The 16,490-nt window shown below is 38.7% G+C and overlaps 1 protein-coding gene across 2 annotated transcripts in view; it reads right to left on the bottom strand.

Annotated features, from left to right (window-relative positions):
- Positions 1–16,490, bottom strand: part of CDKL2 (cyclin-dependent kinase-like 2 (CDC2-related kinase)) — a 75,408-nt gene that overhangs the window by 52,361 nt on the left and 6,557 nt on the right. For both annotated transcript variants that reach the window (XM_006898458.1, XM_006898457.1), the window contains exons 2-4: positions 7,149–7,343; positions 4,836–5,014; positions 2,331–2,443 (exon numbers count right to left, since the gene is read on the bottom strand). In XM_006898458.1, coding sequence (XP_006898520.1) covers positions 2,331–2,443; positions 4,836–5,014; positions 7,149–7,343 — 487 coding nt within the window. The remainder of the gene's footprint in view (positions 1–2,330; positions 2,444–4,835; positions 5,015–7,148; positions 7,344–16,490) is intronic.

The following is a 16,490-nucleotide window of genomic DNA, read 5'->3' on the forward strand; positions in this document are numbered from 1 at the left end:
GGTGACCCAACAGAGTGTGGAAACTACAGAACAATATCATTAATTTCACATGCAAGCAAGATTCTACTGAAGATTACCCAAAAACTACTGGAACAACACATCAGCAGAGAACTGCCAGAAGTCCAGGTTGGGTTTATAAGGGGTCATGGTACTAGGGATATTGTAGCTAATGTTAGATGGATCTTAGCTGAAAACAGGGAATACCAGAGGAATGTATATCTGTGTTTCTATGCAAAGGCGTTTGACTGTGTGGATTATAACAAACTGTGGCTGACTCTGAGAAGAACGGGAATACCAGAACACTTGATCGTGCTAATGCGAAACCTATACTTGGACCAAGAGGCAGTCGTCAGAAGAGAGCAAGGAAACACTTCATGGTTCAAAATTGGAAAGGGCGTATGCCAGGGATGTGTCCTGTCTCCATACCTTTTCAACCTGTATGCAGAACAGATTATCCGGGAGGCTGGGCTCTATGAGGAGAAATGTGGGATCAGGATTGGCAAAAGATCTATCAACAATCTGCATTATGCAGATGATACAACCCTGCTTGCTGAAACTGAGGAGGACCTGAAGTGCTGGCAGCATCAGAATGGATGGTGAAGAGATTGAGATTGTTCACAGCTTCAGTTTGCTTGGCTCCACAGTCAACACTCTTGGCACAAGCAGCCAGGAAATTAGAAGATGTATTGCCATGGGAAAGTCTGCTGTTAGGGACCTCTCCAAAGTACTGAAGAGCTATGGTGTCTCTTTGGAGACTAAGGTGCATCTGATACAGGCCATGGTCTTTGCTATCACTTGTTATGCATCAGAGAATTGGACAATGACTAAGGAGGATAGAAGGAGAATTGATGCCTTTGAGTTTTGGTGTTGGTGAAGAGTACTGAGGGTACCATGGACTGTTAGGAAAACAAACATTCATCCTCTAAAGGGTCAACCGGGTGACTCTTTGGAGGCAAGGATTCTGAGGCTCCATCTAACATACTTTGGACATGTTGCAAGGAAGGACAGGTCCTTGGAGAGGGACATCATGCTTGGTAGGGTGGAGGGACAGTGCAGAAGGGGAAGGCACCCTATGAGGTGGATTGATTCAGTGATTGGGGTAATCAGGATGGGTGTGTCAGAGATGGTACGATTGGCACAGGACAGAGCAGAGCTTAGGGCTGTTGTACATAGGATTGCTATGATTTGCAAGCAACTCAACGGCACATAACAACACCAACATAGTATTTTTTAAGCTATCTCTCATATTTTGCCACTCCCAGAAGGGACCAGTCATTTGGAGAAGAACATCATGCTTGGAAAGGTGGAGGGACAGGGCAAGAGAGAAACACCCTTGAGGAGGACTGACTCAGTAACTGGATTTATGGGGGTAGGTGTGTCTGAGACAATGAAATTGGCTCAGGATAGAGCAGGGTTCAGAGCTGCTGTACATACGGTCGCTATCAGTTACAGGAGATTGGACGGCACATAAGAACATGCTTTTGTATATAATCCATAGGGAATTGTACTGCTAATCCAAAAGCCAGGACTCTCTGATGAAAAACAGGCAGTTTTCTCCTGCATAATTTGTAGCTTTGGAAACACACAGGAAGGTCAGCTCTGACTCAATAGCAATGACTTTACACACACACACACACTCAAAATCCAGGATACCAAAAGACATGTTGTACTGCGAGAATCTGTTGTCAAGGATCTCTCCAAAGTGCTAAAGAGTCAGAATGTCAATTTAAAGATTAAGGTGTTCCTGATCCAAGCCACTTGCAATGCATGTGAAAGTTGAACAAATGAATAAGATGACAGAAGACGAATCAATGCCTTCGAGTTGGAGAAGAGTACTGAACATTCCACGGACTGCCAAAATAAAAAAAAGGTTGGTCTTGGAGATGTTGCAAACAGTCTGTTTCTTAGAAAAGCTTCATTTCCCACATTTTTGGCATGATGTCAGGAGGGGCTAGTCCTTGGGAAAATATATCATGCTGGAAAGAGTGGAGGGCCACAGAAAGAAAGGAAAACCCCTAACAAGATGAACTGACACAGTATATATAACAATGATCTCAAGAACATTGAGATCACAAAGACAGAGCAGGACAGGGCTAAGTTCAGACCTGCATAGGGTCGCTATGAGTCACACAGAGGACTCAGTGGCACCTTACCAAAACAAACACACATACACAAACTGATGAGATTTTCCTATTTACTCTTTGTCTGCACTTCAAGCATGTGTATGCTTTAATATAACGACAGTTTCTTAAAATCAACAGACACACAAAAAGGAAAATGACAAAAACAGGAAAATCTTTGAACTTTAAAATGCAGATGTATATTCTTACCTAAACATGTCATGATATGATATAGCTGGTCAATATCAGAATCTCCAGGAAACAGGGGTTCTCCCATAAGCATTTCAGTTACCAAACAACCAATGGCCCACACATCAACAGCTCTGAAAGGAAAACATCATGGTATAGAGTATCATTGCTATTCTGATATGCTTACTTAGTGAAAATAGCTGGAACTAAATTCCCTTTTGCATGTTACTGTTTTGTATTCTTGCTATTGAAAGCAGTATTTGTGTGTCTGAAATTACCCATAAAAATGTTTTTTATTATAAACATGAGTATTAACTCCCAATTTTACAAAAGTCAAATTTCCAGAAACTTCAGTCATGTGACACAAGAGAGAAAAAAGCAAAAGGGTTGTTATCATATGTACTTTATTCTAGAAATAATCCTCTTGGGCTTTTTTTTCAGAGCCTATTCACTGTTTGTTTACATATAATTCTAGCAATGTCGGTCATTCTTAGGTCATGGTAAGCTAAAAAAGCATACTAAAAAGGGTGGTGATTGTTGGTAAAATATACAGTAATAGGGGAATCTAAAATTTGTAAACTATGTTTACAAATCAGTTACAAGGACTCCAAAGAATACATTGAGTCATTTAGCACAGAGACAAATACTTTGGCTTATCTTAGTTACAAAACCAAAATCAGAATTCAAAGTAATCAAGACAATATGAAATAATGCTTGCTCTACTCTAAAAACAAAGAAATTGTAGAAAATATTTTAAAATACTACAATCAAAACCAGAAAAAGTTGCATATGCAATACTGAAGACTTAATTATGGTTTTAAAAAGCCATTACTTAAAACAATTATTTAAAAGGTTTAAAACTATTTGTATTTTTAATTTTTGTTTACTCAATTATGTTCTAGTTCCACCCTAGTCAATTTCACTGCTGTCAAGGACCTCTCCAGAGTACTAAAGAGCAATGATGGTAGTCTAGTGACTAAGGTGTGCCTGATCCAGGCCATGGTCTTCTCAACTGTTTTCTGTGTATCTGAAAGTTGAACAATGATTAAGGAAGACAGAAGAAGAATTGATGCCTTTGAGTTGTGGTACTAAAAAGGAATACTGAACATATACCATGGACTGCCATGTCTGCCCTGGAGAGGGTGAATCCTTGCCTGGAGGCAAGGATTTTTGAAGACCAATCTCACAAATTTTGAGCATGTTGCCAGGAGAGACCAGATCTTGGAGAAGGACATCATGGTTGGAAGCACAGAGGGTTAGAGCAGGAGAGGAAGATCCTAGATGAGATGGATTGACACAGTGACTGTGGCAATGGCACAGATGTGTCAGAGGCAGTGAGGCTGGGTCAGGACAAGGCAAGGTTACTGTGAGTTGTAGTCAACTCAATGGCACAAAACAATAACAACATTTCAATAAAGGGAGCTCTGATGGCTTAGTGGTAAGTAGCTGCACTGCCAGCCCAAATGCATGTGATTCGAATCCACCATTTGCTACACAAGAGAAAGATGAACAACTGCCTCCTGTGCAACTAGCCTGGATCTGAAAACCCGCTGTTGAGTCAACTATGAGTGAGTTCCAACTCAACCATATGTAACAACAACAACATTCCAACAACGTCAGGCTCACTGAGCCAATGTTAACAGCTCTTTGCTGTTGTTAAGTGTGATCAAATCAGTTATGACTCTGACCTATTTAAAAGAAAGCACAGTTCAGTCCTGTACCATCCTCACAACCACTGGAATAGTTAAGCCCATTGTTAGAGCCACTGTGTCAGCCTATCTTTTCTAAGCGCCTTCCTCTTTTCATTGGTATTCTACTCTACCATGCATAATGTCCTTATGCAGGAACTGGTCTGTCCAAAGTATGAAGTCTCATCATACTCAGTTCTAAGGAGTATTCTGCCTGCACTTTTTCCAGGACAAATTTGTTCCTTCTCCTCTTGTCCCTAATTCATTCAATAGTCTTAATCAATATTGTAATTCAAAAGCATCAATTCTTAGTCTTCATTATTCCTTACCAAGCTTATCCATGCACATGAGGTGATTGAAACTATCATGACTTGGGATCAGGTGCAAAGTGCCATCTCTGCTTTTGGACACTTAAGAGAGGTCTTTTGTAGATTTACCCAACACGGTCAGTCATTTGAATTCCTGACTGCTGCTTCCAAGGATGTTGACTGTTGATCCAAACAAAATGAAATCCCTAACAATGTCAATCTTATCTGTCTATATCTTATCTACTTATTTTTTAATCTGTTTATCTCTCTTTAAAGGTTTATTTTTCCATACCACTATAAAAAATAGACCTTGGGTGTGGGGGTTTTTTCCCATTTACTTTAACATTTTTACAATAATGTTTAAAGGAAAAGCAAAAAAATTATTATAATTCACTTTAGAAACTGCCTCCAACTCCAGCCTTCCTTTCAATTTTACAGGGATCCTTTATTATATTAGAAACATATCCTACATTACCAAGAAAAGGGAGTTTATGCCCTGCCCCATTACTGATCTCTTATTTGCCACTTACTTGCCATACTTGACATCACCAACCAACAGTTCTGGAGCTCTGTACCACCGGGTTGCCACATAATCAGTATAAACCTCCCCAGGAGCAGCCAAGGTACGGGCAAATCCAAAATCACATAACTTGACAACACCAGACTGGGAAACTAATATATTCTCTGGTTTTATATCTCTGTGTATGATCTAAGGAAAAAAAGCATAATCTGACATATGTTGAGCCATCAAATTAAGCAAAAATAGTTACATTTTGAGTACTGATATGTATAAGGCATTTTTTTGTTTGTTTTATAAAGACTACAAATCAAAAGTGCAAAAAAAAAAAAGCAAAAGTTCCTGAGTTTAAAGGGCCTGGAACTTAGCTGGACAAGAAAGAACATTTATGCTTTAAATTGTATTTAAACAATTGAGGATTTAAATGAAATACTATACTAATTTTTTTAGTTGTGTTAGTAATTTATAATTATAAATAATACATGTAATTTATTAATAGAGATGAATGGTCTTGTTAATGACTGAGCTCAACGTTAGGAGAGAAAAGTTATCTCTGAAAGCTGAAGGAAAGTTTTTATTAAAGGAGCAAGCTCTAAGGTGGACATAAGCTCTAATTGTAAGCATGAGCTGGATAAATGCAGAAAGAAAGAATAATCCTAGTGAATGAGGAGACCAAGAGAGTGAGGACATAAATAAACAGATCAGAAGTGTGGGGAGTACTTTTTCTCTTGAATGGGAATTATAGAGAAAGGATATGAATCCAAGGTCAACCTGGGAAGTGTGAGCTTGTGTCATAGGAGTGTCATAATCACTATTCTTGTTGAGAGAAAATGTTGACCAAAAATAAACTCAAACAGGGACAACAGGAAGGAGCAAAACAGTGGAGCAACTAAATAATTAAAGCAGAATGGGCCTCAGAAGAATGGAAAAGAAAGATACAGATGATATGAAATCAAGAATCAGGTATTTCATTTGAAAGGACCCCTTGTGGGTAAAGGGTCAAATGCTCAACTGCTCACCAAAAGGATGAGGCTTCAAACCCACCCTCCGATTTCATGAAAGAATGCAGCTGAGTTCAGTAAGATAACGTCAAGGTTTACAGGTCCACCAGCAAGAAATCATCTTTGCTGAGAAACACTATTAAGTCCCTCTTACGGTCATGCCATTAAGCATTTAATTCTCATATTGGTTTATTCCCAACCCACTCAGCTTTATTACTATTATCCTTTCCCTTATTCTATAGAAGCCATGGTGGCATAGTCAATAGGTAGTTGCATTGCTAACTCAAAGACAGTGCCTTTCTGGCTGTTCAAATCCACAATTTTTCAGGAGAAAGATGGACAGTCTTATCTCATGCAATGTATAGCCTCTAAATCAATGGCAATGAGTAGAGCTGAGTTGAGTTACATACTACAGAGATTGCATGTGCTGTTCTACAAGAATGATATACCATCTGATATTCTAGCCTTGTGACAATCAACCCTTTCTAATTTATTAAATTTGTATTCAGTACCCTGACCTTGGCTAATGTGAGTTGGGCCAGACAAGACAGACATAATCTTTAAGTGAGGTTTATCAAAATAGATTTTATGAGCCTGTATCATAACAAAGTTGCCAGGACCTATTTTTCTCAAGAACAAAAAAAAACAAAATAAATTCTGAAAAAAAATGTGTGCATTTCATTAAAGCAAATGTTAGTTTTCAAAAGTAAACTAATATTAAGCGCTAGTTAATATACGCATGGCTGAAGCACTTACGGTTAAAGTCTTTTAATATAATATAATACAGATAAACAGATGGATTTATGGAAAAAGTTAATAGTGACAAAGCAAACATAGCAAAGTGTTAAGCATAGAATCTAGATGTTGGGTATTTGAGTTCTGTCATTCTTTTATTTTTTAATCATGTATTAAAATACTATGTATTAATATAATATTATAATATATAATAATGTAATATTAACATAATACTATGTATTAACATAGTAATATGTTGTTGTTGTTTTTAAGTGCCGTCGAGTCGCAGGCGACTCATAGCGACCCTATGAAGGAGAGTTCTCGACGCTTGGGTGCCTTTCATCCTCTCTCCAGATTCATAGGGTTTCCAGAGGCAAGCTATTATGGAAGTGGATGCCACTCCTGCTTCCAAAGTAATATGTTAGAGGGTAGGAAATGCACATACTTTGACATGTGGAGACTGATAATAGTAAAATAACATTTTCACTGTATTGCTTAAATTTAATTGATGCAAGTGTCTCATAAACAAATTGACTAGTTTTCTTGAAAGTTAATGATTAACAAAATAATTATTTAAACCAAATACTTACATTATGACTGTGGCAAAATCCAATTCCATTAATAATCTGATACAAGTACTTTCTGACTATTTGATAGTCTAGTCCATTTGGAAAGAGTTCCAAGTCATCGAGAACTGTGTGGTCAACAAATTCAAAAACTAGGTACCATCGTTTTTTCTTCTTACACACTTCTAACAGATTTACAAGATTTTCATGTCTCAGTTGCTGTTATTTAAAAAAAAAAGCATAGTGTTTTTATAAGATCAAATTAGTATGATTAGTCACAATCTAAAATAGATGTTAGTACAAGAAAAACATAAATGTAAAACAGTATAAATGTTTAAGGAACATTATATAATGACTTCCAAATTATAACTGACAGACTACCACAATGCTCCATTCACCCGTCAGAAAGCACAATCAAACCAAAAGAAGAGAAAGAGAAATGTAAGCTCATCTTTGATGAAACTAAGGAATCTATGACCTCTACCCACATATATGAAATAGGACTGCCAAGTGTAGTGAAGGTAAAACAGGAATACAGGAAGACACTGAAAGATCATCTGGGGTTGCAAAGCTGGCAGAATAAAGTTCTCCAAAATTGGTGACCTATTGTTAGGTGTCATCAAGTCAAGTATGAATCATAGTGGCCCTATGAACTCTGCCCTTTCCTGTGCCATCCTCACCATCTTCAACACACTCGAACCCACTGCAGAAGTCACCATGACAGTCCTTCCCACTGGGGGTCTTCCTCTCCTTCACTGACCCTCCATCTTTCCAAGCATGATGTCTTTTTCCAAGGAGTAGCCTCGCCTACCTACAAGCCCAAAGTATCAAAGATGAAGATTCATCATCCTTGCCTCCAAGGAGTACTCTGGCTGCATCTTCTCTAAGACATGGATATTTGTTCTATTTTTAATTTTTTTTTAATTTTATTATTTCTGTGTGAGTGTACCGTCAAATCAGATCTGATTGGTACAGGAGGAGACTGCCCCTCCTTCCCCGGCAGAGCATCTGGTGGATTCGAACCGTGCGCCTCTGGGATTGTAGTTGCAGCTCCTTGCCACTAGGCCACCAGAGCTCCCCTGGATATTTGTTCTTTTAGATGTCCATTCAGTGGACTTCTACACCAAACTACAACTCAAAGGCATTAATTCGTCTGTTATCCTTATTCATTTTCCAGCTCTCTGATGCATAGGAGGTGACTGAGAAGACCATGGCCTGATCTAGGTGAACCTGAGCTTCAAACTGATATCATTGCTCTTCAGCACTTTAGAGAAGTCCCTAGCAGTAGACCTGCCTAATGCAATATGTATACTGATTTCTTGACTGCCAGTACCAAAGGTGTTGATTGTTGATGCAAGCAAGATGAAATCATTGACAGTTTTTATTCTTTCTCCATCTATCATATTGTTAACTGTTGGCCCTGTGGTGAGAACCTTCGGCCCTGTGGTGAGAACCTTCGTCTTCTTGATGTTGAGATATAATCAATACCAAAGGCTGTATAGTCCTTGATCTTCTGTAGTAAGCATTTTATATCTTTTATGCGGCAAGAAGTTGCACTGGAATCCTGAAGGCACATGGTGTGAGTCCACCAGCCGCTCCATGGGAAAAAAATGAGCAACCTCCTTCCATGCAGTTAAATGCTTCTGAAAACCTGCCAGAGGGCCAGCTATGGTTCAATTCCAACTCTACAGAACACAATAAGCAAAATATTATAACAAAACATGCAGAGAGCTAGAGCCAGAGAATAGAAAGGGAAGAACTCACTCGACATTTCTCATGGAAAGAACTGAAAAACTAATTCAAGCCTCAAATTGCAATACTGAGAGATAGTATGCGCACACTCTTTAATGGTTCAGGACATCAAAAGAAGACAGAAGGAGTACACAGAATCATTGTACTAAGAAAAGAAATTGGTTGACACAGAAAAATTTCAACAAGTCACATTTGAACAAGAGCCAATGATAATGAAAGATGAAGTTCAAGCTGCATTGAAAGCATTAGTTAAAAATATGGTTCCACGAATTGATGGAATGCCAACTAACATGTTTCAACTAACTGATGCGGCCCTGAATATGCTCACCCGTTTAGGCCAAAAAACTTGGAGGACCAATACCTGGCCAACTGACTGGAAGAGATCCACATTTGTTCCCATTCCCAGGAAAATTGTTCCAGCAAAATGTGGAAATTATTGAACAACATTACTAACATCTCATGCAAGCAAAATGTTGTTGAAGATGATTCAAAACAGCCAGAGTAGTACATTGACAAGGAACTGCCAGAAGTTCAAGCTGGCTTAAGAAGAGGTCATGGGATCAGGGATATCATTGCTGATGTTAAATGGATCCTTCCTGAAAGCAAAGAATACCAAAAGAATATCTATAGTGTTTTATTGACTGTGTGGAGTATAACAAACAATGTTTAACCTTGAGAAAAATGGGACTCTCGGAACACTAAATTGTACTCATATGGAAGTTACACCTAGACCAAAAAGCTGTTGTCCAAACTGAGCAAGGGAACACTTCATGGTTTAAAATCAGGAAGAGTGTGCATCAGGTTTGTATTCTTTCTCCATACCTATTCAATCTGTATGCTGAGCAAATAATTTGCAAAGCTGGACTTAAGGAAGAGAAATGTGGCCTATAGATTGGGGGGAAACTCACCAACAACTTGTGTTATGCAGATGACACAACTTTGTTTGCTAAAAGTGAGTAGCATATGAATAAATACCACTAACTAGACATAATCTGACAGTAAAGCCAAGTAAAATGTAAAACAACTCATTATGAAAAAAATGACAACTACAAAATTCAAGAAAATCAAGGCTAACAGAATCCAATCTTCGACTCAAACCTGTGTTAAAAAAGCAACACTATGAAGCTTCTTTTTCTGTATTGTATTCCTGCTAGCCTACAACAAGATCCTAGTCTCTCTTTGCTAGTTACAAACTGCTAGTCCAGGAGGGATTCACTTTGTTATATGGTAAGAAATCATTAAAAAATAGTCAGTTAAGGACCTATGCAAAAATATTAGAAAAGGAAGAAAGAGAAAACAAAAATATAGATGAACACTCATCCATGATTTCTACATCTAACAAAATCAGCTTTTAAGAATGATAGGAAATTAATATATTCCCTGTAGCCAAAGCTAAGATCTACCTACTGGTAGATCTGCCTAACAAGAAATGCAAAAGGGAGCCCGACAGGCTGAAACAAAAAGACCTGTTTCCACTGAGTCAGTTCTGATTCCTGATGATCCCATGAGTGCCAGATTAGAGCTGTGCTCCTTAAGGTTTTATCTGAAGTATATTACCACGTGATTCTTTCCAACTACCTCTGGATGGAATCAAACTTCCAATCTTTCAGATAGCAGGCAATCTATTAAAAATTGGAACGAGACCAAAATAAATGGAAAAAAATGTGCCCTGTTCATGGATAGGAAGATTCAATATTGTGAAAATGTCAAACCTATAGGCAATCGACATGTTCAAGACAATTCCAATACAGATATCAAATTTGTTTTTCAAGGAGATCGAAGGGAAAATTGTCAAGTTTCTTTGGAGAGGAAAGAGACCCTGAATAGGTACTTCTGAAAAGCAAAAATGAAGTTTGAGGCATGGCACTCTCTGACCTCCAAACTAACTACACAGCAGCAGTAACCAAAACAGCGTGGTACTGGTGCAATGACAGGCACATAGACCAATGGAACAGAATTGAGAACCCAGAAATAGACCCAGCTATCTATGGTCAACTGATATTTGACAAGGAAATAAAATCTATTAAATGGAGAAAGACAACCTCTTCAACAAATGGTGCTGTCAAAACTGGGCTTCTAACTACAGAAAGCTGAAACAGGATCCACATCTCACACCGTACACAAAAATAAACTCAAAGTGGATCAGAGACCTGGGAGTAAAGCCTAAAACCGTAATGTTCATCAGAGACAAACTGGGATTAAGTGTAGATAGTCTAGTCGATGGTATAAAGAGACTGCCAAACATAGCCAGAAATGCTCAATCTAGAGAGGTTAAAATTGATGAAATGAAACTTCTAAAGATTAAATCCCTGTGCACGTCAAAAAATTTTTCCAACAGTGAGAGAAAAAAATACCTACTGAAGGGTAAAAAAACTTTTGGCAATACCATCTCTGACAAGATTTTCATATCAAAAGAATCCTACAGGAACTCCACAAGTAAAAGACAGATAACATAACTATAAAATGGGCAAAAGACATGCAAAGAATTTTCACAGAGGAAGATATGCAGGTGGCCAACAGACACATGAAGATATGCGCAAAACCACTGGCAATAACAGAGATGCAAATCAAAACGACAATGAGATACCACCTCACACCAGTAGCAGTAGTAAAGCTTAACAGGACAACAAGTAATAAACGTTGGAGAGGATAACTCTTTGACACTGTTGGTGGGATTATAAAATGGTACAACCACTGTGGAAAGCAGTTTGGTGTATCCTCAGAAAGCTGAGCATAAAATTCCATATGACCCAGCTATTTCACTGCTTGGAATATACCACAAGAAAAATGAGAACTATGGCACAAATGGAGACTTGTACACAACATTCATAGCAGTGTTACTCACCATCGCAAGAACATAGAAAAATCCCAAATGTCCAACCACAGTCAAATGTATTGAGAAATTATGGTACATTCACATGATGGAATAGTACGCAGGAGCAATGATTTTGTAAAACACCATCTAACTTGAGAGGGACTGGAGAGCATTATGCTAAGTGAACGGAATCTCATAAGGACAAATATTGTGTAAGATTATTATTTTTTTTATAAGACCATTATTGTAGAACATGTATGAAGATGCAAGGAGGGAAGGGTGAGAGCAGAGGGGTGAGGCTGGGTGGGTAGGTGGTGGTGGTTCATCATAGGGTTGAACAATTTGATAGGTGGGGGTGTGGGTGAAGGAAACAGGAAAGATCTGGTGTGAAAAATTACATATATGAACTTTGTATGTAAAACTAGTATAAAATAAAAATTTTATTTAAAAGCAGGGATTCCACAAAAAAGACACTAGACAGAAACTCAAAGTCATAAAATGGAAAAAAAACCCACAAAACCAAAAAAAAAAAAAAACCACAAAACCAACAACTGGTAAAAGTAACTATCTAGATAATAAAAAAGTATTAATGGTGGTGCAACCACTGTGGAAGGCGGTGCTTTCTCAAAATAGAGACACTATTTGACCCAGCAATTCCACTACTGGGAATGTGCCCCAAAGAGAACATAACTGACATCCAAGCAGATATATGCACACCCATGTTTATCACAGCTTTGTTCACAATAGCAAGGAGTTGGAAACAACCTAAGTGCCCATCAACAAACGAATGGATAGAGAAGCTGTGGTATATTCACACAATGGAATAGTACACTGCATTAAAAAACAAGGAACTCATGCAATATTATTCCAAATGGGTGACCCTGGAGGACATTATGCTGAGTCAAGTATCTCAGTGACAAAAGGACAAATACTGGTGCCACTGTTGTAAAATAGGACTGACCTTGGGGTTGGGGGGAGACTGAGAAAGATGGGTTCAGTAATGTATACTGCATTGAAACAGATGAGGGAGAAAACTGTTTAAAAGGGATATGTGGTTAGGTATTTTTGTCATGACAGGAGTCCAGAGTGAAGCCTGCATAGTGGAGTGGACCTCGGGGGAGGAACTGTAAAACAATGAAAGAATTTTTCTTTTACTTTTCCAAGAGGGTATGTACTGGGGGGGGGGGGATTGGGAGAGGAGAAAAGTGCAACAAGGAATGAATGGAAATCCAAAGTCTCTGTAAATTTTCATTGAAATTAATGATAATTTTTTTTTAATGACAAAAAAAAATGTATTAATGGGAGATCTGGTGGCCTAGTGGCAAGAAGCTGCATTGCAATCCTGGAGGCACACTGTTCAAATCCACCAGATGCTCCACCAGAGAAGAAAGGGCAATCTCCTCCTGTGTCAGTCAGATCAGATTCAACAGTATACAACAAGAAAAATTTTTAAAACCAAACCAAAACCCCAACCCTTGCTGACTATTGGTCTCTCCCTTCTAGAACAAAGATGATTAAAAATGCACAGAAATAATTTGTCCAAAGGACTAGTGGACCATGCAAATCTCAACCTTCACAATCTTGAGATCAAAAGAACTAGATAATGTTTAAAAAAAGTATTATTGTACTTCTTGTTGTTGTTAATTGTCATTGAGTCAAGCATGACTCATAGTGACCCTGTGAGCAAAAGACCTGAAGCCTTTCTATAATAATCATCATTTCTCAAAATTCACAGAGTTTCCAGAGGCATGTTGTTTAGGAAGTGGATGCCACTCCTGCTTTCAAACCTATCTTAATCTGGGAGCTCCGCTAAACACTGTCCCCATGGGTAACTATTAGAGCATTTGACATACCAGTGGTACAAGGTTCAGCATCCCAGAAGCCCCAGGTTACCTCAATACAGTAAATTAAAAGAAGAGTGCTATAAGACTTAGAAGAATGCTGCTCCAAAATATAACAACCAACTTTTCAATACAAAGGCCCTCCACAAGGTCTTTTTTACTTTAAACAAGAGGCTCAAATAAAAAAACAACCAATATAATACTTTGTTGTTGGTGTTGTTACATGCCATTGAGTTGCCTGTGACCTACAGTGACCCTATGTACAGAAGCTCTGAACCCTTCCCTGTGTGAGCCAGTCTCACTAATCTGACACATCAATCCCCATTGCCCTAGTTACTGTATCAATCCATCTCATCTGGAGTCTTCCTCTCCTGCACTGTCCCTCCAACCTTCCAAGTATGATGTTGTTCTCTAAGGACCAGTCTCTCTTGGCCATGTGCCCAAAGCTTCAAAATCCTAGCCTCCAAGGAAAGACTTGGTTTCACCCTCTCCGAGACAGACCTATTTGTTTTCTTGGTGGTTTATGATATGTGTAAGACTTTTCTCCAGAACAGCAACTTAAAAGCATCGGTTCTTCTGTCATCCTGAGTCACTGTCCAGCTCTCTGAAGTATAACAAGTAATTATGAAGACCATGGCCTGGATTAGACACAACTTAGTTTCTAGACTGGCATCATTGCTTTTAAGCAATCTTGAGATGCACCTGCCAGCAGATTTTACCAGTGCAATTCGTGTTTTGATTTCCTGACTGCTGATGTTAAGAGTGTTAATTGTGGAGCTAAGCAAGCCGTAATTCCTAACAACCTCAATCTCTATCTATCATATTGCTGCCAACTGGACCAGTGATGAGAATTTTTGTCTACAGTTTGTAATTATACACACACACACACACATGGTCGCTTAGTGGTAAGGAATTGCACTGTCAATGCAAAGGTATGTGTTTCACACATGATGTATATGAAAGAGAGAAGTCTTAAAAGACAAGTAATACAAATCTATGTTAAGTGACACATAATGTATGAAAAACACAATTTGTGACAAAAAGGTTCACCTATTTTCTGTCTACTTACTTTATTTTGAAAGATACAAAGAGTTTAAAAATAAGAAAAGATAGTCCGTGCCAATGATAACAAAGACATGGAATACTTATATTATTTTCAGAGAAAAAAATAGACCTTAAATTATTACAAGATACAAAGAGGGACGCTACATGTCATTATTAGAAGGGTATATTCAGCAAGAAGATACAGCATTTATAAACATATATGATATCAAGAACCTCTTTAAAATGCCAAAGAGCAAAGGAGTCAGTTTAAATACTTAAGAGCACCTGATCCAAGCCATGATGTTTTCAATTTCTTCATTTGAATATGTAAGTTGGAAAATTTATAAGGATGACAGAAGAATCTTTGAGTGGTGATGTTGGAGAAGAGTACCGGAATATCCCATGGACTGCTAAAAAAATCCTAACAAATCTATCCTGGAGGAAGTACAACTGTACCCTTCTTAGAAGCAAAAACAGTGAAACTTTGTCTCACAATACTTGGGCCTGTTGGCAGGAGGTGCTAGTCCTTGGAAAAAGACATCACTCTGGGGAAAATGGAAACTTAGAAAAATACAGAAAGTTCCTCTAGTCATAAACCTTGAAAACTGGCTTTTCTATCTATTGTATTAGCCCTGGGTTGTTGGTACGGTCTTCAGCTACCTTAACTGTGGACATATGGTATTGCAAATCATCAACAGCTGTGGGACCAATACAAGACAGTGTTTTCCACACTGTGAAAGATGGTGGTGGAGAGAGGGTGATGAGACCGTGGCACTGCTGTGGAAAGACTGGGAAGAGACAAGTTATAACCAGAGGGATCCTGGAGATGGAGCCACAGTTAAAAGTTTTGCTTCCTGGATGATTGTAGGAAAAACTGATTTGTAATTCCTCTGAGATAAAGTTTGCTGGATGATTGAGGAATCTAGAAGTGCATTTGTGCTACTGAACTGAATCTGGACTTTTATTAATTGAGGAATTGTACATTGGTGATCTGGCTTAGGACTCCTGGACAAAACCTGGACTTGTATTGCATGATATTCTTTTGCCTCTCCTAGTCTTTCAAGCTATTTCTCAAATAAACCCCACAAATGTGAGTAAAGTCTGTGAGTCAAGTTGCAACAAACATTGGACTCAATGATTCCTAGAAATAGGAGCAGGAGAGAGGATGGCATGTCTGACCACATAGCTATTTGTTTGGTTCTATGGATGTTGTTGATACGGGCGGATCCCCTTGATGAAGCAAGTGGAAGTCAGACTTGGCCTTCCTCATGTTACCACTGATCCTTACATATACTGATCCTCAACAGGTTAGATTTACACAGTAACTGCAACAATGGACTTGAACATATTAGAAGATCATGAAGATGGTGCAGGATACGGTAAGGGTCCAATATGTTGTTCATAGGATGGCAATGAATTATAGTGAACTCGATGACACACAACAACAATGTGCACCTAACAAAAGGGTCTCAAAATAAACAACTGACACAATTGAAGATAAGAACAGATCATTTCACAATATTAACTGAACACTTAAATGTTGTTGTTGTTGTTGTTATGTACCATCGAGTCATTTGCGACTCATAGCAATCCTATGTACAACAGCCCTAAACCCTGCTCTATCCTGTGCCAATCGCATTGCCTCTGACACACACATCCCAATTACCCCAGTCACTGAATCAATCCATCTCATAGAGGGTCTTCCCCTCTTGCGCCGTCCCTCCACCCTCCCCAGCATGATGTCCCTCTCCAAGGACCTGTCCCTCCTTGCAACATGCCCAAAGTATGTCAGACGAAGCCCCAGAATCCTTGCCTCCAAGAAGTGTTGTTGTTGTTGTTGTTGTTGTTGTTGTTATGTGCCGTCGAGTCGCCTGCGACTCATAGCGACCCTATGTACAACAGCCCTAAACTGCG

This window comes from Elephantulus edwardii, unplaced genomic scaffold, assembly GCF_000299155.1.
Source record: "Elephantulus edwardii isolate Elephantulus edwardi_28Jun2011 unplaced genomic scaffold, EleEdw1.0 scaffold00230, whole genome shotgun sequence".
Lineage (NCBI taxonomy): Eukaryota > Metazoa > Chordata > Mammalia > Macroscelidea > Macroscelididae > Elephantulus > Elephantulus edwardii.